General features: G+C 45.9%; 2 protein-coding genes across 2 annotated transcripts in view; one reads left to right on the forward strand and one right to left on the reverse strand.

Moving 5' to 3' along the window:
• The window catches only part of LOC149461955 (uncharacterized), a 98,283-nt gene that overhangs the window by 56,090 nt on the left and 14,618 nt on the right, over positions 1-27,575 (reverse strand). The window lies entirely within an intron of this gene.
• On the forward strand, positions 23,088-24,692 carry LOC149461956 (uncharacterized). Its single transcript, XM_089677677.1, has one exon. It carries the CDS (start codon positions 23,098-23,100, stop codon positions 24,217-24,219), a length of 1,122 nt encoding a protein of 373 aa, XP_089533803.1. The 5' UTR covers positions 23,088-23,097; the 3' UTR covers positions 24,220-24,692.

Below are 27,575 nucleotides of genomic sequence, written 5' to 3' on the forward strand. Positions count from 1 at the left end.
GTTTGGGTCTGTGTGTATGATGATACGTTTGGGTCGGTGTGTATGATGATATGTTTGGGTCGGTGTGTATGATGATATGTTTGGGGTCGGTGTGTATGATGATATGTTTGGGGTCGGTGTGTATGATGATATGTTTGGGTCGGTGTGTATGATGATATGTTTGGGTCGGTGTGTATGATGATACGTTTGGGTCGGTGTGTATGATGATATGTTTGGGTCGGTGTGTATGATGATATGTTTGGGTCGGTGTGTATGATGATACGTTTGGGTCGGTGTGTATGATGATACGTTTGGGTCGGTGTGTATGATGATATGTTTGGGTCGGTGTGTATGATGATATGTTTGGGTCGGTGTGTATGATGATATGTTTGGGTCGGTGTGTATGATGATACGTTTTGGTCGGTGTGTATGATGATACGTTTGGGTCTGTGTGTATGATGATATGTTTGGGTCGGTGTGTATGATGATATGTTTGGGTCGGTGTGTATGATGATACGTTTGGGTCTGTGTGTATGATGATACGTTTGGGTCGGTGTGTATGATGATACGTTTGGGTCGGTGTGTATGATGATATGTTTGGGTCGGTGTGTATGATGATATGTTTGGGTCGGTGTGTATGATGATATGTTTGGGTCGGTGTGTATGATGATACGTTTGGGTCGGTGTGTATGATGATATGTTTGGGTCGGTGTGTATGATGATATGTTTGGGTCGGTGTGTATGATATGTTTGGGTCGGTGTGTATGATGATACGTTTGGGTCTGTGTGTATGATGATATGTTTGGGTCGGTGTGTATGATGATACGTTTGGGTCGGTGTGTATGATGATATGTTTGGGTCGGTGTGTATGATGATATGTTTGGGTCGGTGTGTATGATGATATGTTGGGGTCGGTGTGTATGATGATATGTTTGGGTCGGTGTGTATGATGATACGTTTGGGTCGGTGTGTATGATGATATGTTTGGGTCTGTGTGTATGATGATACGTTTGGGTCGGTGTGTATGATGATATGTTTGGGTCGGTGTGTATGATGATATGTTTGGGTCGGTGTGTATGATGATATGTTTGGGGTTGGTGTGTATGATGATATGTTTGGGTCGGTGTGTATGATGATATGTTTGGGTCGGTGTGTATGATGATATGTTTGGGTCGTTGTGTATGATGATATGTTTGGGTCGGTGTGTATGATGATATGTTTGGGTCGGTGTGTATGATGATATGTTTGGGTCGGTGTGTATGATGATATGTTTGGGTCGGTGTGTATGATGATATGTTTGGGTCGGTGTGTATGATGATACGTTTGGGTCGGTGTGTATGATGATATGTTTGGGTCGGTGTGTATGATGATATGTTTGGGTCGGTGTGTATGATATGTTTGGGTCGGTGTGTATGATGATACGTTTGGGTCTGTGTGTATGATGATATGTTTGGGTCGGTGTGTATGATGATACGTTTGGGTCGGTGTGTATGATGATATGTTTGGGTCGGTGTGTATGATGATATGTTTGGGTCGGTGTGTATGATGATATGTTGGGGTCGGTGTGTATGATGATATGTTTGGGTCGGTGTGTATGATGATACGTTTGGGTCGGTGTGTATGATGATATGTTTGGGTCTGTGTGTATGATGATACGTTTGGGTCGGTGTGTATGATGATACGTTTGGGTCGGTGTGTATGATGATATGTTTGGGTCGGTGTGTATGATGATATGTTTGGGGTTGGTGTGTATGATGATATGTTTGGGTCGGTGTGTATGATGATATGTTTGGGTCGGTGTGTATGATGATATGTTGGGGTCGGTGTGTATGATGATATGTTTGGGTCGGTGTGTATGATGATACGTTTGGGTCGGTGTGTATGATGATATGTTTGGGTCTGTGTGTATGATGATACGTTTGGGTCGGTGTGTATGATGATATGTTTGGGTCGGTGTGTATGATGATATGTTTGGGTCGGTGTGTATGATGATATGTTTGGGGTTGGTGTGTATGATGATATGTTTGGGTCGGTGTGTATGATGATATGTTTGGGTCGGTGTGTATGATGATATGTTTGGGTCGTTGTGTATGATGATATGTTTGGGTCGGTGTGTATGATGATATGTTTGGGTCGGTGTGTATGATGATATGTTTGGGTCGGTGTGTATGATGATATGTTTGGGTCGGTGTGTATGATGATATGTTTGGGTCGGTGTGTATGATATGTTTGGGTCGGTGTGTATGATGATACGTTTGGGTCTGTGTGTATGATGATATGTTTGGGTCGGTGTGTATGATGATACGTTTGGGTCGGTGTGTATGATGATATGTTTGGGTCGGTGTGTATGATGATATGTTTGGGTCGGTGTGTATGATGATATGTTGGGGTCGGTGTGTATGATGATATGTTTGGGTCGGTGTGTATGATGATACGTTTGGGTCGGTGTGTATGATGATATGTTTGGGTCTGTGTGTATGATGATACGTTTGGGTCGGTGTGTATGATGATATGTTTGGGTCGGTGTGTATGATGATATGTTTGGGTCGGTGTGTATGATGATATGTTTGGGGTTGGTGTGTATGATGATATGTTTGGGTCGGTGTGTATGATGATATGTTTGGGTCGGTGTGTATGATGATATGTTTGGGTCGTTGTGTATGATGATATGTTTGGGTCGGTGTGTATGATGATATGTTTGGGTCGGTGTGTATGATGATATGTTTGGGTCGGTGTGTATGATGATATGTTTGGGTCGGTGTGTATGATGATATGTTTGGGTCGGTGTGTATGATGATATGTTTGGGTCGGTGTGTATGATGATATGTTGGGGTCGGTGTGTATGATGATACGTTTGGGTCGGTGTGTATGATGATATGTTTGGGTCGGTGTGTATGATATGTTTGGGTCGGTGTGTATGATGATATGTTTGGGTCGGTGTGTATGATGATACGTTTGGGTCGGTGTGTATGATGATACGTTTGGGTCGGTGTGTATGATGATACGTTTGGGTCGGTGTGTATGATGATATGTTTGGGTCGGTGTGTATGATGATATGTTTGGGTCGGTGTGTATGATATGTTTGGGTCGGTGTGTATGATGATATGTTTGGGTCGGTGTGTATGATGATACGTTTGGGTCTGTGTGTATGATGATACGTTTGGGTCGGTGTGTATGATGATACGTTTGGGTCGGTGTGTATGATGATATGTTTGGGTCGGTGTGTATGATGATACGTTTGGGTCGGTGTGTATGATGATACGTTTGGGTCGGTGTGTATGATGATATGTTTGGGTCGGTGTGTATGATGATATGTTTGGGTCGGTGTGTATGATGATATGTTTGGGTCGGTGTGTATGATGATATGTTTGGGGTCGGTGAAATACGGATCATTGATGACTCCTATCGCTTGTTCAGTTGTTGAACTTGAATTTTGTTGTCTCTTGTTCCTGGGAAGAGCCGTTTGGTGTTTAGATATTTCCCATTGGAGTCTATTAATAACAATAAGAATCCGGAGATTGTTGGCTGTTCTTGTGGTTTGATGATTGTTTGTTTGTAGGGATGGGCTTCATGTTTGATTTGAACCTAAGTTTGATTTGAACATGGGCCGTTCGTGTGTTCAGCAAACACAAATAGTACGGTCATTCAGTGGGCTGTTTGCTCACCATGCCCCACAATGCACTGCGCCCTGACAATGCATTGTGATTGGACAAAGCAACGCACCTAACCAAAAGTCAGGTGTAATACTTTGACCAATCACAGTGCGTGGTGATGTCACAAGGGGGCGGGGTATATAAAAACTGTTGTCACGGCCCCAGCTGTCAGACAGCCGGAAGCCAGCATCACAAGCAGAGCTTTTTTCCCCTTTTTTGGGTAGCGATGGTGTCAGGATCGTGATTGATGTTGGATCTACTTTGGGGGACATTTTTTAAAATGTTTATTTTTAATAAAGGACTGGTCAAAGACTGACTCCTATCACTTTTTACACTACACTTTTTTTTGTGAATGGGTAGTAGTACCATATACTGCCTACTCATTCACATAGGAGGGGGCCAGGATCTTGGGGCCCCCTTGTTAAAGGGGGCTTCCAGATTCCAATAAGCCCCCCAGGCTACAGACCCCCACAACCACAGGCTACAGATGTCGGAAAGAGGCCCTTGTCCCCATCAATATGTAGACAAGGTGCTTTGGGGGGCTCCTGGCCCAAGGCACCCCTCCATGCCGAGGGCATGTATCCTGGTATGGTTCAGGAAGGGGGACGCTCACCACCCCTTTCCTGACCTGCTGGGCTGCATACTCAGATAAGGGTCTGGTATGGATTTTGGGGGGACCCCCATGCCATTTTTAACCAATAGCCATCCGGCCAATAGCTGTTTGGTGGCCAGGAAAAGGCTGTAGATTTCCGGGTGGAAGCCATATGGCGTCCTCCCACACATGCACAGTTTTTGCACTTGCAGAGCGCACAGCGGAGCTATCTGTTACCCGCCGTGTACCTCGAACATTGCCGATGACAGATCTGTGTACCAGCCCCAGTTGCTGGTACCATGTGACCTGCTGTGACCAATCACAGCACTTCACATGACAGTTATATACAATGGATGGCTTCATTCATGCCATTCATTGTATACTAGTGTCTAGCTGTGAATGTTCACAGAGATCACATGCACATGTCATGTGATTAGCTGTGGCCAAATCACAGCTAAGCACAAAAAAAAAACCCTAAATGAATCGATGTCATTGAGGTAAATGCTTGCTTATAGCGAAGTAATTATTTGCTATAAGCAAATTGTGTAAGAAAAAAAAAATACCCAAAAACAAAATACTGATCACTTCCCCAAAGGAGTACAATGTTACTATGCTAACATTATACTACTTTGGACATAGTGAAATAAGAAAAAAAAATATTAAAAAAGGAAAAAAATGTAATAAAAAATTAAAACTAATAAAAAAAAAAATATTTTTTTTGTTCATACTGTCACCAGTCAGTGTCCCTGTTCACCGCCATGCCAGTTATTGATGACGCTGTACTGCACTGGTGACAGTATGTAAAAAAAAATAGTGAAAATAATTTTTTTTAATTTTTTCATTTTCTGAAAAATTCTGACAAAAAAATACAACTTCAAAAAACTCGTCATGCCTCTTATGAAATATGTTGTCTACTCTGCAAAAAGGGGTCATTTGGGGATATCTGTACTGTCCTGATATTTGGGGGGATATCTGTACCGTTCTGACATTTGGGGGATATCTGTACCGTTCTGACATTTGGGGGATATCTGTACCGTCCTGACATTTGGGGGATATCTGTACCGTCCTGACATTTGGGGGATATCTGTACCGTCCTGACATTTGGGGGATATCTGTACCGTCCTGACATTTGGGGGATATCTGTACCGTCCTGACATTTGGGGGATATCTGTACCGTCCTGACATTTGGGGGATATCTGTACTCTCCTGACATTTGGGGGATATCTGTACTCTCCTGACATTTGGGGGATATCTGTCCCGTCCTGACATTTGGGGGATATCTGTACTCTCCTGACATTTGGGGGATATCTGTACTCTCCTGACATTTGGGGGATATCTGTACCGTCCTGACATTTGGGGGATATCTGTACCGTCCTGACATTTGGGGGATATCTGTACCGTCCTGACATTTGGGGGATATCTGTACCGTTCTGACATTTGGGGGATACCTGTACCGTCCTGACATTTGGGGGATATCTGTACTGTTCTGATATTCTTGGACCTCAAGAAAATAGATTGGCTGTCAGTACTTCAGGATTGATCAATTTTCAGATATCTCCCATAGTTTGTGAACTCTATAACTTCCCTACAGAATAAATCATAAATACTAATTTGGGTTATTTTCACCAAAGACATGTAGCAGAATACATCGCGGCCTAAATTTATGAAGAAAAATTATTTATTTGCAAACTTTTATAACATAAACAAAAAAACATGTTTTTTTTTCAAAATTTTCAGTCTTTTTTTGTTAATTTAGCAAAAATTAAAAACCCCAGCGGTGATTAAATACCACCAAAAGAAAGCTCTAGTTATGTGAAGAAAATGATAATATTTTAGTTTGGGTACAATGTTGTATGACCGCGCAATTGTCATTCAAAGTGTGAGAGCGCTGAAACCTGAAAATTGGCCTGGGCAGGAAGGGGGTAAAAGTGCCCGGTATGGAAATGGTTAAGAAGCTTCGGGTAGTTCTGGTTATTAAGGATACGTGTGAGATTGGAACCTTGAGATTGGAAATAATATTTGGCCTTGCTCCACATTCTGTCAATCAGTGCTAGAGTGGGGAACTGTGCTAGGGCTTTGAACTCACCTGCTTCCAGGCATTCCACTAAATGATCTGTGGACACAATCCCTAGAAGAAGTGACCTGACCGGGTCTGGGTGTGGATTGTCCTGCCAGGCTGGAAAGTGTTGTAACTGGGCCACAATATGATAAAGAGAAGGATTGGGAACCTCAGGGCCTCCCATATCTGTAGCCTCCTGTAGAGTTTCTAGTTCAATCCGAGGCGTGGCATCCACCAGATTAAGGAGCCAAACACCATATCAAATCTTCTAAAGATCCGTATAGGAATCCAAACAGGGATGTTGTGCAGAATATAAAGTCATTGAGGGGCCCAGATCATTCTGATGAAGTTACACCTCCCTACCACGGATCGAGGGAGTTTAGTCCAGCTAGTTGTTTTCTGTTGATATGTTTTAATGAGAGGAAGTCAGTTTAGATCTGTATATTTCGATAGAGTGGGGTGAATGATAATACCCAGATATATAAAGGAGGCCACTATTTCAATCTGCGCAGCTTCAGGTGGTATGGGATGTGTAAGGGTGTCCAGTGGGAGAAGGGTGGACTTATCCCAATTTATTGAGAAGCCGGAGAAGGAGCCAAATTCACTGATTAATGTCATTAGGTGTGTCAATGACACGCAAATGTATCACCCAAAAACAGAAGGGTGTCATCAGCATAGAACGCTACTTTCTCCATCTGCTCTCCTCTACAAAAACCATTTACCCGGACCCTCTCCAATGGCAGCCACCAGAGGTTCTATCACTATAGCGAATAACAGCGGGGAGAGAGGACAGCCCTGCCGTGTCCCTCTGCCTAGTGTGAATGAGATGGACAGGGCATTGTTAACCCGAATGGGCACAATAGAATAATTCAATCCACAAAATGAAAGTGTCCCCCAGGGTTACATTTCACAAGGACTTGCCAAAGGTATCTCCATTCTACACAGCCAAACACCTTAGGAGCGTCGGGAGACAAAATTGCCATCACCCATATTATCAGAAGGAATTTGAAGGTTAAGATAAAGCCTATGACTATTGATTGCTGTAGATCTGAATGAAACCCGACTGATCCGGGTGAATAAGTGTAGAGATAACCCTAGTCAGTCTGGTCACCAGTACTTCAGTAATAATTATGAGGTCTGAGCTCAATAGTGATATGGGCCGGTAGGATTCTGCTAAGGTTGGGTCCCTCCCCGGCTTCAAGTACGACTATTATTGCCTCATACATGGGGAGGGAGTTCTGTTCCAATGCCACCTGGAGTATTTTAAGTAGTTCAGGTAAAAGTATTCCCCCAATTATTTGTAAATTTCCATGGGCAGCCCATCTCCGCCGGGAGCCTTGGAATTGGGGTATGAAGCTCCAGCCATCTGCAAGTCTTCAGGAGTGAGTGGTGCATTAAGCTTTTGCCTTTGATGAATAGTAAGTTGAGGAAGTGTTAAAAACTCCCACATGCTAGAGTCATCCGAAGACACTTTGGGAGAGTAGAGCATTTCATGAAAAGATCTAAAGCCTTGTAAGATGGAGGGGGTATCTGTGACCAATTGAATCGAGGACAGTTTTAAAGAAGAGATATGAGAAGATGGTCACTGAGCTTTTGCAATGATTGTGAGAATATGACCCGTCTTTTCCGTCTCCTCAAGGTTTGAGAAGAAAAAATGTTTGTTTTCAGCATGCTGAAGTTGGACAGTGCGCAGAAACTGTTGTGCCGCAAGTATCCCCTCTCTGTATCAGGGTTGGTATTGCTAAGATAGGCTTGTTCTGCCTTAGTTACAGATTGGCCGGCCTCAACCTCCCACTGTCTGGAGTTGGTCTTCATTCTGGAAATGTCTTTGATACACGTGCCTCTAATATATGCTTTCAAAGCATCCCAAACAATTATAGGAGATGTTGAATGTCTGTATCCAAGTAGAAAGCCTTGTAATTGTTTATGCATTAAGTCAGTGAAGAGAGTTATCCAGAATGGATTGACCTTCCCCAATGTAAATGTAGAGGACCTTTTCAGGGACAAGGATACATGCATTGGGGAATGATCAGATAGGCTCCTGGCTAAAGAGGTCACCTGAGGTGTATATGGTAGAATCAGATTGGAACCCAATGCCAAATCTATACGGGATAGAGAGGAGTGGGAGCTTGAGTGACATGAAAATTGAGCATCTAGTGGGTGGAGGGATTGCCATAAGTCCCGGAGTCCTTTTTCCTTCATATGGCGTTCCAAAGGAGTGATTTGTCTATGGCCAAGTGGGGATAATTTTTTAAGAGATCTAAGGAAGTATCCAAAACTGTGTTAATGTCCCCCATTACCAATAATGGTGTTTGTGGATGGGTGGCTATAAATTGAAACAGACATCTCACCGTCTCCATATGAAATGGTGGAGGTACATACATATTTGCAAGAACACATAAATGAGAGTCCCAACTGTATAACAGAAATATATAACGACCCAACGGATCTATTTTGGATGAGATAACCATGAAAGGTACTCCTCTGACAACCATGATACTCATGCCCCTAGAGTACTGAGAGTGTGCAGCATGGAACTGAAGGGGGAACTCAGAGCGTTTCAAAAGGTGAAGAGTATCCAAAGTCATGTGAGTCTCCTGAAGGCATACAATGGAAGGGTTTTGATGGCTGAGGAATGTGGAGACAGACATTCTCTTCTTTGGGTCATGCAGGCCATGGACATTCCAAGAAAGGACAATATCCTTTTGATTACTCATAGTTATGAAGGAGGTTATGAAGACTAGGAGTGTGATTCCTCAGGGGTAGTGTTCCGTGTCCCAAGGAAGTGTTTGGTGGGATATCGTCAGCACAATATATACAATTATAGGGAACACCCAGAGACGATGGATCTCCTCTCACACTCCAGTAGGTGATAATTGGTGTAGGATGTTTTCCGGTCCAGAGACAGCATAGCAAGTGAAAAAAATATAAAAAACACCAGCTTAAGCCAAACCATGGGCAAACCTAAGTCAACTCAAAAACGCCCCGCAGGGTAGCAGAAGGGGAAAGCAAAGGGACTATATGTGACATTCCAAAGGGTGTAGCCATGTTATTCATCTGTTACTAAAGCAAAACAGGCAATCTACTCATCCCTGAACTCCGCTTTCATACTAAGGGAGAGACAAGGAGAAATTTGAGTTGTGAACGCCAGGTAATGGATAAGTCATACTGGAGCTGGACATAAGAGCCTTTCATTCCTATCCAGCCAGGTAGCTGCTGCTGCAGGGGAGTCATAGAATTGTATGGAGCCATCTATTATGACTTGTAGCTTCTCAGGATAAATCATGGAGTAAGACACTTGGATCACACGTAGGCGGCATTTAACATCAGTAGATCTGGCTCACTTACGCTGGATTTCAGCTGAGAAATCTGGAAATATAGATATTTTTGCACCTTGTATTTCCATGGCAGGTGGTTGTCTAGCAAGATGGAGGATGACATCTCTATCCTTGTAATGTAAATGTTTCAGTAGACAAGGTCTGTCAGGGGCCCCGTTGGAGGAGGACGGGGTGGGACCCGATAGGCTCTTTCCACTGAGAAAAAAGGTGTTAGGTCATCTTTGCGGAATGTATTCAGTAACCAAGTCTCAATAAATCCCACAGGATTCTTTCCCTCAGCTTTCTCAGGCAAGCCTACCAGGTGAAGGTTGCTCCTACATAGGTGATTCTCCATGTCCTCTGATCTGGCCAGGTGCTCAGATGTTTTCATGGTGTTAGAATGTACATCTTGTTACAATGGAGGAAGTTCATCCTCCAATGTGCTCACCCTGCCTTCAATGGTGGTCGCCCTCTCTCTCATCTTGTGCATATCATGGCGGATAAATAAAATGTCCTCTTTCATGCGTTTATATTCCACAGTAAGCTGTGTGAGCGATGTGCCATGAGTGTGGACTGCTGTTAATATTTCTTTCAGCCATGGTTCTGGTGGTTCAGGAACCTCTGCATGGCTGTCAGAGTGGGGAATAGGAGAGCAGGTACTCACTGTGCCGGAGGACGGAGAAGGCTTTGCAGAGGCCTGAGGGAGCTGCCACCCCCTTTATCACTCATTGCCATCTGCCCAACATAAGAAGTACTGCACTTCCTTATTTACTCCATGATTTAGTCATGAAGAACAGCGGGGCTGAGCCCCACCAGAGGTCAGAGAGTGAAGAAACAACCAGAACTGTCTTTTATAGGAGGGACAGTGAAGAGGGGATTATAGGACGAGGGTCCCCACCCCCTCTATTACTCATCGCCATCTTCCCAACACAAGAAGTACTGCACTTCCTTATTTACTTCATGATTTAGTCATGAAGAACAGCGGGGCTGAGCCCCACCAGAGGTATTGTAGCCCCACCGGGCAAGTATTGTTTTTAATCTTTGTCCCTGCTGAGGGCAAGCCACAGGGCTCTCCTTTCAGGTGCCAGCCTCTGCCACCCCGTGTGTGTGAACCTCTCCTGTACCTACTATGCTTCCCTGACTCTGCTTGCCCATTTGTGGACCCGGTTCAGTGGGTCCCGGAGGGTAGAGGGGACGGAGGAGATGTTCACTCCCTTCTTGTACTGACCCAGAAGTGACGTTATGACAGATTTCCTGACCATCGAGGACGGCAAAGAATGTAATGCGGTGTGATGTGCGCTACATTACATCCAGTGGAGTACAGGGGAGACATTGGGGGTCTTTTAGACCTTGGATGTCTCAATAAAGAGAACCTGTCATCAAATGTCATCACATAGAGGACTTTGTCCTCTTAAGTAAAATGTTTTTTTTTAATTGTAAAGAATTAAAGTTACACCCAAGTACATAACTCCTCCCCTTGAAAAATTTTAAGACCCCCCCTCCCCCACATATATGCGCACCCAAACGTAAGAGCACACGCTGGAGCGCCTACACGTGATAACATTGATTGTGATACACGTTACATATCGCCGGTCACACCAGAATGAGAGGATAATTCTAGGAGCAGACCTCCTCCGTACTCTATACTGATGACCTAGAAGGGGCTATAAATGTGTCACCTATAGATAATACCGGGACTAAAGGTTGTCACCATTTCAGCACACACAACTTAAGGTTTGACATGTTGGATATCTATTTACTCGCTGCAACCTCGGCTTTTATATTTTTACACATAAATGGGTCATTTATTGCTTTTTTGTGCCCTGAAATTAACTTAACTGTATCCTCCTTCGCACTCACACAATACACTCAATCCTCCACCCACATCGATGGGAACACCCTGGACCTCGTCTTCTCCCACCTCTGTACCCTCAACCAGTTCACTAACACCCCCTTCCCTCTCTCCGACCACCACCTCCTCATGTTCTCCGCCTCCCCTTCCCCCAACTCCCCCCCAAAAGCGCCAAACCATCACCAGCCGCAACCTCCGCAACCTGAACCCGGCCCCCCTCCACTCGGCTGCAGACCACCTACATGACAGCATCTTTCCACTGTCATGTCCTGACCTAGCCACCACCATGTACAACGACTCTCTGTCAGCTACCCTAGACTCTCTGGCACCCCTTACCACACGCAACATCAAACCTAGACTGCTTCAACCATGGCAGAATGACCATACTAAATGCCTCAAACGTCGCAGTCACGCGCTGGAGAGACTATGGCGCAAAACCAGGTCCCCTCATGCGTTCTCCCTCTACAAATCTGCCTTCCTCACTTAAACCACCTCCCTCCACGCCGCCAAGCAGGCCTACTTCGTAAACCTGATCAACACCCTCTCCTCCTGCCCTCACCGACTCTTCTCCACCTTCAACTCCCTGCTCTCACCCCCCCCTCCACTCAGTACCTCACTCACCGCCCACGAGATTGCCACTCATTTTCACAAGATTGACGCAATCCGTAAGGACATAGTCAACTCGCAATCTACCTCCCCACCTAGCCTCCCCCCTATCACCCCCTCTTCTCTCCCCTCCCTTGACCTCGCAACCGCACTGCCCCCCACCACACCCAAGGCCCCGCTTACTGTAACCCCCCCAGCACTGTACTCCTTCAGCCCTGCTACCACTGAGGAAGTCACCAGGGTCTTCTCAGAAGCCCGCCTCACTACCTGCCCCCTGGACCCTATCCCCTCTCAACTCCTCCAGTCACCCCCCTCTTCCCTCATCCGCTCCCTCACCCACATCTTCAATCTCTCCCTCTCTACTGGCGCATTCCCCTCCCCCCTAAAGCATGCGCACATCACCCCCATACTCAAAAAGCCCTCCCTAGACCCCACTGACCCAAACAACCTCAGACCCATCTCCCTGTTGCCACTCACTTCCAAGCTCCTTGAGCGCCTAGTCTACGACCGCTTAAGCACCCACCTCACTGACAACAACCTCCTTGATCCACTACAGTCCGGCTTCCGTCCCCTACACTCCACCGAAACCGCCCTCCTCAAAATCACTAACGACCTACTAACCGCCAAAGCCAACTACTCTGTCCTCCTTCTCCTGGACCTCTCTGTGGCCTACGACACAGTTGACCACCCCCTCCTCCTTAATAAACTACTCTCCCTTGGCATCAGAGACACCACTCTCTCCTGGTTCTCCTCTTACCTATCCTGATGCTCCTTCAGCAATTCCTACAACGGTGCCACCTCCCCCTCCCTACCCCTCTCTGTTGGGGTCCCCCAAGACTCTGTCCTTGGACCCCTTCTCTTCTCCATCTACACCTCCTCCCTTGGCAAACTCATACACTCCCACGGCTTCAACTATCACCTCCACGCTGATGATACTCAAATTTACCTCTCCACCCCTCACCTCACCCCCACATTCTTCGCCCGCATCAATCACCTCCTAAAAGACATCTCTGACTGGATGTCGCTACATTTCCTCAAGCTTAACCTCTCCAAAACCGAACTCCTCGTCTTTCCCCCTTCCCGTGCCCCCCCCCATCCTATCCATCATCACCAACAACACCACTATCATTCCCGCCTCGCAAGCCAAAGTCGTTGGCGTCATTCTGGACTCTAACCTTTCCTTCCAACCTCATGTCAAATCACTTACAAACACATGCAGGCTCCACCTCCGCAACATCGCCAAGATACGTTCCTTCCTTACCCCAGACACCACCAAACTACTCGTACACTCCCTCATCATCTCACGCCTTGACTACTGCAACTCCCTCCTCACCGGCCTTCCCCAGCGCAGGCTCTCCCCGCTTCAGACCATCCTGAACTCAGCGGCCAGACTCATTCAACTCTCCAACCGCTCCACCTCTGCCACCCCCCTCTGTCATTCCCTCCACTGGCTCCCGATTGCCCAACGCATCAAATTCAAACTACTCACTCTGACCTACAAAGCCATTCATAACACTGCCCCTAACTACCTCACAGACCTGATTCCCAAGTACCACCCTACCCGTACCCTTCGCTCCTCACAGGACCTCCTTCTATCTTGCTCCCTGGTCTCCTCCTCCCATGCACGACTGCAGGACTTTTCCAGGTCCTCCCCCATCCTCTGGAACTCACTACCTCAATCCATCAGACTGTCACCTTCCCTCCTTACCTTCAGGCGCTCCCTGAAAACCCACCTCTTCAGGGAAGCCTACCCCACCCTCACCTAACAGCCGTTCTTCATTCCTCCGACCACTCCATCCCCCACAGCCACTTCCTCCTGTACCTCTACCCCCTCCCTCCTAGATTGTAAGCTCGGAAGAGTAGGGCCCTCTTACCCCTCGTGTGCTGTTTGTAGTTGCTGTTCTGTTTCATGTATTGCCCCCCCCTCTATTGTACAGCGCTGAGCAAACCCTTTGGCGCTATATAAACTCAATGTAATGTAATAATAATAATAATTTTTTACTGAAATTTCCTAGATCTTTGTGATATTTTGTGACATAAAAATTAGAACTGCCGCTATTTTATTCTCTAAAGTCTCTACTTTCAGAAAATCGATATTTTGGGGGTTTTGTGTCATCTTCAGGATAAAATGATTTTTTAAATGTGCAAAAAATGCCAAAACGGCTCTGGGAGTGAAAGGGAGAAAAATAAGCAGGACACTCCCCTTTCCTGAGGAGCAGCCAATCGGTTCTCATTACACTGTAAGGAGTCTCCCCTCCCTGCTAGTCCTCGGGTGTGGTGCTGGAGACAGGCGGGGGAGGGGAGGAGATAAACAGAACAATGTTACACATATTACACATTTAAGTTGCTATAAAGCGCCTTTAGTTTTTTACAGCCCCCAACATTCCTAAAAGAGCCTCAGATTTATATACATTTGTTGTAAATAGGAAATAACATCTTATTACCTCCTCTGCTGCCACTTCCACCAACGTCTCCTCTATACTTCTTCCTGCCTCACCTCTCATCTGGAACTTCCTGTCTGTGCCTGACATCACTTCCTGTCTGTGCCTGACATCACTTCCTGTCTGTACCTGACATCACTGCCTGTCTGTACCTGACATCGCTTCCTGTCTGCATTCCATAGAGACTTCCTGTCTGTACCTGACATCACTTCCTGTCTGCATTCCATAGAGACTTCCTGTGTGAGTATAGGTGAGATCCCCACCTTGTGGAGTTCAGAGGAACTGCAGCCCCGAGATCCATCCCATAATCCCCCTTCCTGTATAATATGTACCTTACAGGGATACTACGGGAGATGAAACATTACTGAATAAAGGAAGAAGAAATAAATGTAACTCTTATGTAACCAACTGTTCAACAAACATCTCTTATTACATATAGAAAAGTCTTACAAACACAGAACACAAAATACAAATGTATAGCTAATGAGAGCGATCCCGCCAAACCTGATCCTTCTGGGGGGGACAATGCAAAAATATATATCAATCCACTCATAATGACATCATCTTCTGGGAGTGTCTGCACATCCATCCATTTCATACACATTTCACTGTCTCAGCAGATCTCCTGCAGCCTATTAGCTCCCATTTCCCTCTCTACGTCTCAGCGGATCTCCTGCAGCCTATTAGCACCCATTTCCCTCTCAATGTCTCAGCGGATCTCCTGCAGCCTATTAGCACCCATTTCCCTCTCTATGTCTCAGCAGATCTCCTGCAGCCTATTAGCTCCCATTTCCCTTTCTATGTCTCAGCAGATCTCCCACAGCCTATTAGCACCCATTTCCCTCTCTACGTCTCAGCAGATCTCCCGCAGCCTGTTAGCTCCCATTTCCCTCTCTACGTCTCAGCAGATCTCCCGCAGCCTGTTAGCTCCCATTTCCCTTTCTATGTCTCAGCAGATCTCCTGCAGCCTGTTAGCTCCCATTTCCCTCTCTATGTCTCAGCAGATCTCCCGTAGCCTATTAGCACCCATTTCCCTTTCTATGTCTCAGCAGATCCCCTGCAGCCTATTAGCTCCCATTTCCCTCTCTATGTCTCAGCAGATCTCCTGCAGCCTATTAGCTCCCATTTCCCTATGTCTCAGCAGATCTCCTGCAGCCTATTAGCTCCCATTTCCCTTTCTATGTCTCAGCGGATCTCCTGCAGCCTATTAGCACCCATTTCCCTCTCTACGTCTCAGCAGATCTCCTGCAGCCTATTGGCACCCATTTCTCTTTCTATGTCCCAGCAGATCTCCCGCAGCCTATTAGCTCCCATTTCCCTCTCTATGTCTCAGCAGATCTCCTGCAGCCTATTAGCTCCCATTTCCGTTTCTATGTCCCAGCAGATCTCCTACAGCCTATTAGCTCCCATTTCCGTTTCTATGTCCCAGCAGAACTCCTGCAGCCTATTAGCTCCCATTTCAGTTTCTATGTCCCAGCAGATCTCCTGCAGCCTATTAGCTCCCATTTCCCTCTCTATGTCTCAGCAGATCTCCTGCAGCCTATTAGCGCCCATTTCCCTCTCTATGTCTCAGCGGATCTCCTGCAGCCTATTAGCACCCATTTCCCTCTCTATGTCTCAGCAGATCTCCTGCAGCCTATTAGCTCCCATTTCCCTCTCTATGTCTCAGCAGATCTCCTGCAGCCTATTAGCACCCATTTCCCTTTCTATGTCTCAGGAGATCTCCTGCAGCCTATTAGCTCCCATTTCCCTCTCTATGTCTCAGCAGATCTCCTGCAGCCTATTAGCTCCCATTTTCCTCTCTATGTCTCAGTGGATCTCCTGCAGCCTGACTGCTCGGGGGACACATTTTGGCTCCTCTGATTTTGCAGTAAATGTGATTGCATTAGTCCCGGTGATTTTCGTATTTCCATGTAATAAAAGGTGTCACATGATGTCGGGTTCCCCTTTCTCTCCTCCCTGAGTGTGTATTTAGAGGCGGAGCTCCTGCTGGAATGGTGGTCGGAGGCGGAGTCTAGGAGGGAGACTGACAGAACCCGCAGCAGACTTGCAGGAGTGAGCGAGGAGGATCCGGTTCCTTTACCATCGGAGATGAGGAGAGTGTGAAGGATGTTTGTGACTCTGGGAGCTGAAAAGCTGGGAGTCCTATTGGTGTGGTGAGTGGGAAGCACTACTAGGGGGCGCCCTCACCATCCCGTGTACAAGAGGTGGAAGAAGGCGGGGCTACACTACAGCCAACACAGGTTGGAGGGCGGGGCACTTTCACACCTTATCAACTTTTCACTGATTGGTGGATTTTCGGAGTAAAATAAGTGGATTGAAGTAGATGCAAAGTGGAAGCGGTGGACTTGCAGAGAACACTATACTGAGCACACAATATTGTCTGTCTCCATGGATTTGCACAGGATTTGAGATGATTTCCTATAGCAGCAAATCTGATGAGATGAATGAAGTGGGTGTAAAGTGGAAGCAGTGGATCTGCAGGGAGCAGCATCTTGAGCACGAAGCACTTTATGTTGGGGATGGATTTGCACACGGTTCAGTTTCCTTCATTTATTGATAAACCCCATAAGACCAATGAAGTGGGTGTAAAGTGGAAGCAGTGGATGTGCAGAGAATAGGATTTGGAGCCCCGAGCTCTTTATCTCTGAATGTCTCCACATATTTGTAGTGTATTTGTGATGATTTCTGTGCACACACAATAGGACAGCGCTGTGACACATAATGCTCTTCTAGATGACAGGGAATCCTTCCCTTTGTTACAGCAGCAGTCCGCTAGAAGGTTTTTGTAGGTTTGGAGTTGTTACACATAGCGCGGGTTTTATCCATTTATAGTGATGACATCATTGCCCAAATCTGGGGGTCACCAGCCATTTCCACCCTTTACTCCCAGCTGGGGGGCTTTGTATCCATATACCAGATGTTCTACAGGACTAAATCTGCAATCAATGTTACTGCAAAATCAAAGGGGCCAAAACCCCTCCCCCGAGGAGTCATATATTTCTGTCCCCCTTGGTGGGAGTGGAGGTGACCCCTCTATAAGGATCTACAGTCCATACACACCCAGCACAAGGCCGGGGTCACACTACCAGACGCTTCTCGGGGCTGCAGTTCCTCTGAGCTCCACAAGGTGGGGATCTCACTTCTACCCAGACAGGAAGTCTCTATGGAAGACAGGAAGTGATGTCAGGTACAGACAGGAAGTGATGTCAGGTACAGGCAGGAAGTGATGTCAGGTACAGGCAGGAAGTGATGTTAGGTACATACAGGAAGTTCCATGAATGAGGAAGTAAAGAGAAGTCATTCTTGGATCTATCGGCAGAGGAGGTAATACGTAGATGAACCCCTTCAGGGGGAGGAGTTGATGATAATATATTTGCCCCCAAAGCTGGCCTACATGGTTCAGTTTTATCGTTCAGCCAGCGGGATGACCATAAAACTGAAGCGATTCCCCCATCCACACATTGGAGGTGGATGGGGGAATCCTCCACGCTGCACTCTTGTATTCTGACAATGGGGGGACTCCTCCGCTCTCAGAATACACAGATCAGCACTGAAGCTATTGGCTGCAGCCGCTGGGGGAGTGGCTTTTATCCGGCAGTGGCCACACATGGATGGAAATGTGAGTGATCCCTGCTGAACCAGCTGAATTTCCATGGATCTATGGTCACCTTCAGTGACTTCCTCCCCTCCCCCTCATCTCCTTCATGATGGAAGTCATGCTGAGATCATCTCCCATTGGCTGAGCAATATTCTCATTTGTCTCTCAGCTCCTTCTTGCTATTCCTCGTCCTGCCTGTTGTTTCCTTGGATTGATTTTCTGTGTAGTGACCCCGGCTTGGTCTCTTGGATGCGCTCGTCTGTTGCTTGCCCTGACCTTTCTCCTGATTCCTGGATCTCCTCCTCATCTCTCCTCCATATCCTCTTACACAGCTTTTCTCCACACCTGCAGTGACCCTGGGGGGAGGAAACTTGGCACCAGCACGCCGCCAAATCCATCCCCACCATTAGGGGCTCTGGAGACAATTGTCTGCTATTTACACTCCGTTCCTCCGCACGTCACCTGATCACATGACAGCTTACTTCCACAGATTCCGGACAGATTTCTGGATGGTAAAGGTCAAAGGTCACTCTTCAGCTTAGGAGAGGTAGGACGCACCCAGGAACAAGGATTTGGTTTGCATGGGAGCCTCATATAGAGGACCCCTCAAATCTCCCCATCCAAATGTCCCTCCATCCAGAGTCTATCTGTCATAGGATTCTCTGACTCTGAATGAAGGGACATTAGGAGGAGGAGCTGTGAGGTCAGTGTGATGTCATAGGACATATAGATTAACCAAAATTATTGGTAGTTGTGATTTATACACAGCATGTTTGTTACAATGAATGTTTTATTATATCTTTCAGAGTGGAATCCTCGGGGATGATAATATTGATGTTAAAGAAGAGTATAAAGAGGAGGATGAGGAGTATGGAGTGATGGAGGAGTTTTCAGAAGGACACAAGGATATGATGGAGCCACCTAATACCAGGAACCCACCAGAGAGATGTCCCCGTCCTCTGTATTCCCGGGATTCCACACAGGAAGGTCACACCATCCCTCACCATCATCAGGTAGATGAGGAACAATCACTGATAGTATCATTAGGATCTGTACATTATCTGCATTGTTACCATTGATGGCATTTTTATTATATATTCAGAGTGGAAACCTGAGAGATCCTAAAGTTGAAGTTAAAGAAGAGATAAAAGAGGAGAAGGATGAGGATGGGGGGATGGAGGAGTCAGAGCTTCTAAAAGAACACAAAGGTCTGTACCAGGACACCATGGTGGAGTCATCCAGCTACAGGAACCCACCAGAGAGATGTCCCCGTCCTCTGTATTCCTGGGATTCCACACAGGAAGGTCACACCATCCCTCACCATCATCAGGTAGATGATTGACAACTGAAGTTCTGCTTTATAACAGTTTTGTTTGTTACAATAATTTATTTATTTCAGAGTGGAATCCTCGGGGATGATAATATTGATGTTAAAGAAGAGTATAAAGAGGAGGATGAGGAGTATGGAGTGATGGAGGAGTTTTCAGAAGGACACAAGGATATGATGGAGCCACCTAATACCAGGAACCCTCCAGAGAGATGTCCCCGTCCTCTGTATTCCCGGGATTCCACACAGGAAGGTCACACCATCCCTCACCATTACAAGGTTGGTGGGATGGAGAATCTAGAACATGGACTTGTGGAGACAATTTGTGTATTTTTCATGTTAGTTTATATTTTACAGATATTATTTTCTCTTACTTATTTTAGGGTGAAGATTTAATAGATATAAAAGTTGAGGTTAAATTAGAAGAAGAAGAGGCGTATGTGAGGGATGATCAGCAGTCTATGGAGGAGGATGGAATAACGGGGACATTTATAGAGGAGGACACTCCTACAGAGATCAGCACAGGTGGGTCATGAACACTAAATCCATTCCTCCACCCATACTGCTCACTGATTGGTCCAGAGTAGGGCGGGGACTGGGTGATATCAGCCTGTAATCCCCTGGTCACTTTCCTGAGCTGTGTTCCCCGTCCTGTATTCCTGGATTTCTCTCGGATAATCTTCCTTCTCTGTGCTGCAGACACAATTTATGTCTCTAGACTGGATTTATGGAGGTTCTGGGGTTCAGCTAAATATTAATTCATTGCCTCTGCTAAACCTAGACACCTGTCAGGACCTGGACCTGAACCCAGGACCTCTACTGTGTCTGGCAGAAACTCTTCTCACTGAGCTACCTGATATAATGGACGGCACTCTGCTTATCCATTGCTGTGTTTTCTGCTGAACCTTGAACTCTTTGCTCCTCCCATGAACTTCCTGATTTAAGTCATGTCTCTGCACTTCCTGGTTGGCAGATTTTTGTGCCTTCTCCATCCAATATCTTGCTCTTATCTCTCCTGCTACCGTCTGTAGCTTTGCTATTGACCTTTGTCTTGTTCCTGGACTATGATTCTGCTTCATCCCAACCTGCAACCACTTGTTACTGACCCTTGGCTTGTTTATTGACTACTACTACTGTGACCTGGTACTAACACGCAGCAAAACCCATACCCACCATCTGGAGCTCTGGTGATACTGGTTAGTGCTTAGACCCCGCACCTCAGGTGAGCCCATGTCATCTGTCAGGGTGACCTGCCTGTATATCTATCCTGTTGGTTGGTCTTCTGCTATAACTACTCTGAGCCTGACCTCTGACCGGCACAGGAAAATCTGACCCAAACATGGAGGCCGCTATAGCAAATACCGTGGCTCCTTTCAGGCAGCAACTTTCAGAACTGCAAGAGTTCGGTGTTACCTACCAAGAAAAATGTTCTGGAAAGTGTGTTAAAGGGGCAACAGGAGGAAATCCATGCTCTGCAAAGACGATTGCTGGACTTATGTTTCCGCGATGTTGCTAACACAGGCATGCCTCTGTCAGTCAAGTTCAATGGAGACCGACGCCATTACAGAGGTTTCCTTAACCAATGCCACATTTTTTTTCCAGATGCAACCTGCTGCATTTAATTCTGAGAAAAAGAAAGTATTGTTTGTTATAAACCTCCTGACTGAGGAATCCCTAGCTTGGTCCTCTCCCCATATAGAACATGACTGCACTGAACCAGGACTTTGAGGATCCCAACCATTGTGCTACTGCTGAAACAAAGCTGTATAGTTTACTGCAGGGTAGATGCTCTGTTTCTGAGTACACAGCTGAATTCTGATGATGGAGCTCAGATACCACCTGGAACCCAGCAGCACAAAAGAATCCCATTAATCGTTGAAATTCTGGAAAGACTCCGCACTGCCAAAGTCTTTACAAAACCTGACTTACGGGGGCATATAACCTTGTATACATTCATCAAGGAGACAAATGGAAAGCCACCTTTACAACCAGATATGGGCACTTCGAGTCCCTAGTTATTCCTTTTGGCCTATGCAACGCTCCCGCGACTTTTCAGCACTTCATCAATGATGTGTTTTGACATCGGTTGGACCAGTTTGTTATTGTATATCTGGATGATATTCTCATCCTTTCCGATAACTTGGAGGATCATCTCAAGCGTGTCTGCACTGTATTCGAAAGATTAAGGAAGAACCGACTTCAAACTGGAGAAATGTGAGTTTGAACAAACCCAGATCCAGGTCTTGGGATTTATTATCTCTTCAGAAGGAGTGAGCATGGATCCCGAGAAGATCAAGGCAGTGGTGGATTGTCCTGTACCTGGAAACGTGAAGGAAATACAATTTGTTGGATTTGCCAACTTACAGGAAATTCATAAGAAACATCTCTAAGGTAATCGCACCAATTACAGAGCTGACAGAAAGGAGTGCCCTTTGTATGGTCACCTGAGGCACACACTGCTTTTAGTAAGCTAAAGTTTATTTTTCATTTCTACACCAATATTGGAACATCCTGATCCTGAACTACTCTCTTAATATCTCTCACCTTGACTATTGTAACTCCCTCCTCATTGGCCTACCTCATCACAGGCTATCCCCTCTTCAGTCTATCATGAATGCTGCTGCCAGACTCATCCACCTTACTAACCATTCTGTATCAGCCACCCCTCTCTGCCAATCCCTCCACTGGCCTCCACTCAGTGTCCTCCACCCCTCTCTGCCAATCCCTCCACTGGCCTCCATTCAGTGTCCTCCACCCCTCTCTGCCAATCCCTCCACTGTCCTCCACTCAGTGTCCTCCACTCCTCTCTGCCAATCCCTCCACTGGCCTCCATTCAGTGTCCTCCACCCCTCTCTGCCAATCCCTCCACTGGCCTCCATTCAGTGTCCTCCACCCCCCCTCTGCCAATCCCTCCACTGGCTTCCATTCAGTGTCCTCCACCCCTCCCTGCCAATCCCTCCACTGGCCTCCATTCAGTGTCCTCACCCCTCTCTGCCAATCCCTCCACTGGCCTCCATTCAGTGTCCTCCACCCCTCTCTGCCAATCCCTCCACTGGATTCCCATTGCTCAACGAATAAAAGTCAAAATATTAACAGTAACATATAAAGCCATTTATAACTCTGCCCCAAATTACATCACCGATTTTGTCTCCAAATATCACCCAAACCGTCCTCTCTGCTTCTCCCATGACCTTCTGCTCCTCCTGCTGGAGGAGTCAATACCCCAATGACGGTGGTCTTCAGGATCAGTCCAGTCTTCATCTTGGTTGTTCTCCCCCCATCCTCACTCTCTGACCTCTGGTGGGGCTCAGCCCCGCTGTTCTTCATGACTAAATCATGGACTAAATAAGGAAGTGCAGTACTTCTTGTGTTGGGAAGATGGTGATGAGTGATAGAGGGGGTGGGGACCCTCGTCCTATAATCCCCTCATCACTGTCCCTCCTATAAAAGACAGTTCTGGTTGTTTCCTCACTCTCTGACTAAGGTCCACGAATAAAGAAATGACCTGGTAGGAGATCAGAGGAGCCATTTCCTAGTTCCCTTGAGGGTGGAATTGTAAGCTCCTCAGATACCAAGCTGCCTGATGTGGGCGGAGTCCTGGTTTGGGGGAACCAATCAGCTCCTGTCTAGTAATCCTCTTTGTCTTTGTATTTTAGTCCATGGCCGGGAGATGAGGAAAACCTCCGAGGATTGTCTCACTTTGTCTCCAGACTGGAAAGTAGAAGATGAGGACATCACACAGTATAGTCCAGGAGAAAACCCGGCTCCCTCCAATGTCCATCCGGCACCACCCAGTGTAGATGGACCATCGGATTCCTCGTATCCTGAGGAACCTCAGACTGTGCGGGACCGGGCCGGCCTTCCAACAGGGAAGAGGTTCTCCTGTACTGAGTGCGGGAAAAGTTTCCGTTTTAAATATGATCTCAAGGTGCATAACAGAATTCACACAGGAGAGAAGCCGTATTCCTGTCCTGAGTGTGGGAAATGTTTTTCACAGAAGTCCCATCTTTGTAGACATCAGAGATCTCACACGGGAGAAAAGCCGTATTCTTGTCCGGAGTGTGGGAAATGTTTTTCACGTAGGTCCTATCTTCAAATACATCAGAAGTTTCACAGAGGTGAGAAACCACATTCCTGTCCTGAGTGTGGGAAATGTTTTTCACAAAAGTCTAATCTTTACAAACATCAGAGATCTCACAAGATCAATAAGCCATATACCTGCCCTGAGTGTGGAAAATGTTTTTTAAAGATCTCCCATCTTTCCACACATCAGAGATCTCACGCTGGCAAGAAGCTTTATTCCTGTCCCGAGTGTAGGAAATGTTTTGAACAAAAATCAGAACTTGTTACACATCAGAGGAGTCACATGGGGGAGAAGCCATATGTCTGTTCTGAGTGCGGGAAGTGTTTTCGTGTTCACTCCAAACTTAAGGTGCATAAAAGATCTCACACGGGGGAGAAGCCGTATTCCTGTCCTGAGTGTGGGAAATGTTTTTCACAGAAGTCCAATCTTAACATACATCAGAGATCCCACACAGGGGAGAAGCCATTTTCCTGTTCTGAGTGCGAGAAATGTTTTTCAGATAAGTCCAGCCTTAAAAATCATCAGAGACTACACACAGGTGAAATGCCGTATTCCTGTCCTAGGTGTGGGAAAGGTTTTCTACGAAAATCGGAACTTGTCACACATCTAATGTATCACACAGGGCAAAAGCCATATTCCTGTTCCAAGTGTGGAAAATGTTTTGTACGAAAAACGGTACTTGTCAAACATCAAAGGTCTCATGTATAAATACTGTATTCCTGTCCTGAGTGCGGGAAATGTTTTTCAGATAAGTCCAGTTTTTACAGACATCAGAGATCTCAAATGGGATCTCATAGAGATCTCAAATGTTTTTTCAGACAAGTTCCATCTTTACAAACATCAGAGATCTCACACGGGGAGAAGCCACCTTCCTGTCCTGAGTGAGGGAAATGTTCCTCACTGAAGTCCTGTCTTCCTGTACATCAGGGGTCCCACACAACCCTGGAGGTGTATTAGTACCTTGAGTGCGGGAAATGTCTTCTAGATGAATGTTGCTGGACATCCCAGGAGATCAGAGGTCACCAAAGACATGGATGAAGTGTGGGACCGGGTCGGCCATTGATGGTAGGAGAAGAATAAAAATGGAGTCCTGCTCTGTGATTGGCTGAGTACATTTTGTGGTGGAAGATTTTGTAACCATTTAGGGGGTCTAAAAAAAATAAATCGAGGAACAAAAGTAACCAACATTCTGGCTGTTTTTATTTTCTATGAACATTGCCTCCATCTAGTGGCCATAATGTCATTTTCTATAAATAGCCCCCTTACCTTACTTGGTCAGACACGGCTTCATCCTCATCCCTGAGATCACACTCCGACACGCATGAGTACTGTAGACTCTGCAGCACACAAGTCAATGACACCAACTATTGATGTAACATGGAAAATACCACACTTGGCCTTTAGATGGCGCTAAGTATAATAGCAATTAGCGCCATCTAGTGGCACATGTGTTATTTTCCATATTAAATCATGGAAAACATTCAAGAAGCGGATCTAATAACATCCATTTTCCCCCCATTCACACAGGAGGAATGGACATGCACTTTCACCAGGTGAATGGTTCTACACATTCTTTATGAATAGACCCCCAAATGTCAGGAGACGTTTCTATAAAGACGGAAAGTATGGAGCAGAGAAATGAATAGACCTCCCAGCAATGTTATTACCAGGCTGCAGCGAGGGGGAGCTCTAATGTCACCCCAGCAGTGGGATCCCATCTAGCCCACATTAACCCTCTCACTGCCAGAGCTGTTTCTGCATGATTTTGCACACATGGGAAAATGCAGATTTTGGTCCTGAAGATGAGATAAACCCCCAAACATCTATTCTGTGACATCAGAGGCCCTGGAGAATAAAATGGTGGTGATTGTTAAGGTGTTCCCCGTACACAGATTCCCCTTCATATCCGCCTTTATTTCCTCCTTTCCCCCATGCAATCAGTAAGGTGGGGGAAGGGGGCCAATTATAAGAACTGTTCTCCTGTCCATCTCTCCCTGCATCCTCTGAAAGTTCCCCCTCTTCTTCCTACTGCCGGCTTTTAGTGGCTGAGGGGAGAGATGGGCCGAGGATCGGTTCTTGTACTTGTACCCCCTCATCCCCACCACACTGATTGCATGCTACTGTCTGCCATGCGATTTATCCTGTTTTCCAGCCCCCTCTACCCCATCTGCCTCCTCCCAAACGCTGCCTGGCTTTCCCTCCCATCCCTCCTGCCCCTACCACTGGCTGCTACAAGCACACGGGATGTTTCAGGATGGAGAGTGGGGGAAGGGGTCATTAAATATTTCATTTACAGGCCTCTTCCTTTTCAGAATGAGCGCACTGGCTGTGTCCATCCATAACTGAAGCATACTACATATTATTTCCCTGGTTTCAGCCTATGATTGAACAGGAGTCTGTAGCTGGCCCCTGCTCATTCATTCTGCAGTACATCTGAGGATACAGAGAATCGGATTAAGGAATGTTCCCAATCCCTTTCTCCATCTCAGAAGTGAGACATCGGGGGTCTGTTTAGACCCCTAGTGGTTCACAAATGCCCCCAAAAAATATATTGTGAAAAAATTGTAAAAACTTAAAAAAATTCTAACATTTAAAACAATTGAAAAAAAATGTCAAAAACAATTGGGATTCATTTAGATTTGCAGTATTTTTTGTTTCCATAATACATTTTTATTTGGTTTTACAAATATAGTTACAACAACAAAAAAACAAAATTTGTACAGTGAAAAGCGACACAATATCACAGTCTAGGTGCTGCGTTAAAGTTTAAGAAAGAGAAAAAAATAAAAATTGAATAATTCCTAACAATCCTTCTAGTTCCAGGAAATAATCATTTTAGAGTATCCAAGAAAAGGTTAAACATAATAATATCTGAGGTTCCGGTTCTGAACCCGGTGGACCGGGGAGTCCAAGCTTTGTCAGATTTGGTCATATTTAGGTCTGCTAAAGATTTCTCATAGATGAAGTGGGTCTGGACTCGCTCAATGACGTCTTTTAGAGAAGGGGCGGAGTCTTTTTTCCAGTGTCTAGTAATGGTAAGTACTGATGCTAGAAGAATATGTGACACTAGATGGCGTCTGGGCGTATTTCCGTGGGCTAAAGTCTACTTTTCATTGGAATCCATCTGCTTTTAGGTGGCAAAGACATTTACTAAAGAAAGTGTCTAACAAATAGACGTGAAAGTGAATTTACTAAATAGGCCCAATCCAGGAATCCGTCTAAGAAAGCAGATGTCCTAGAAGCACGTCTAACTGAACGAACAATCACTGCAGAGACATGTTCACGTTGAAATTTGCGTTCCCAAATATCTGGACTTCACTTTAAATAATATATTCCTTTTAAACAAATTTTTCAGTGGATAAAAAAAGTTTTTTTAAAGGAATTCATGAAAGTCAAGAACTAGACGCTTTTCCAAGGTCTATGGCCGGATAGAACTGAGCATGTGCAGGACACAATTTAGCCGTCTGCCGCGGGCGCTTTCTTTTTAGACACTGTTCAATAGTAAATCTCAGTGTGGAGTCATCTGACAGGCGGCACTCGATCGCGTCTCCTGTGTGTGCCAACCAGAACGATTTGTAGCCAGGCAGATCTTTATGTATTCTCATTTGATTTCCTTAGTTCTATTGATTCTGTTTTTGTTTCTTATCCTTTATAATTATTTCTGTAATGGTTTTACAGATTTCGAAGATCTAGATAATATATATTTTGACAGCTGAATCTAAAAATTAAGGTTGGCAATTATATAAATAAAACAAAAATGGCATAGGGTCCCCCCTCCCATCCATACCAAGCCCTTTGGGTCTGGTATGGATTTAAAGGGGAAGCCCTACGCCAAAATTGAAAAAAAAAATGGCGTGGAGTCCCCCCAAAATCCATACCAGACCCTTTTCCGAGCATGCAGCCTGGCAGGTCAGGAAAGGGGAGGATGAGCGAGCCCCCCCTCCTAAACCATACCAGGCCACATGCCCTCAACATGGGGGGGTGCTTTGGGGCAAGGAGGGCTCCCCTCCCCAAAGCACCTTGTCCTCATGTTGATGGGGACAAGGGCCCTTTCCCCACATCCC

The sequence above is a fragment of the Staurois parvus genome, unplaced genomic scaffold (genome assembly GCF_062004578.1).
Source record: "Staurois parvus isolate SC_StPar_1 unplaced genomic scaffold, SC_StPar_1.0 ptg000191l, whole genome shotgun sequence".
In the NCBI taxonomy this organism is placed as follows: Eukaryota; Metazoa; Chordata; class Amphibia; order Anura; family Ranidae; genus Staurois; species Staurois parvus.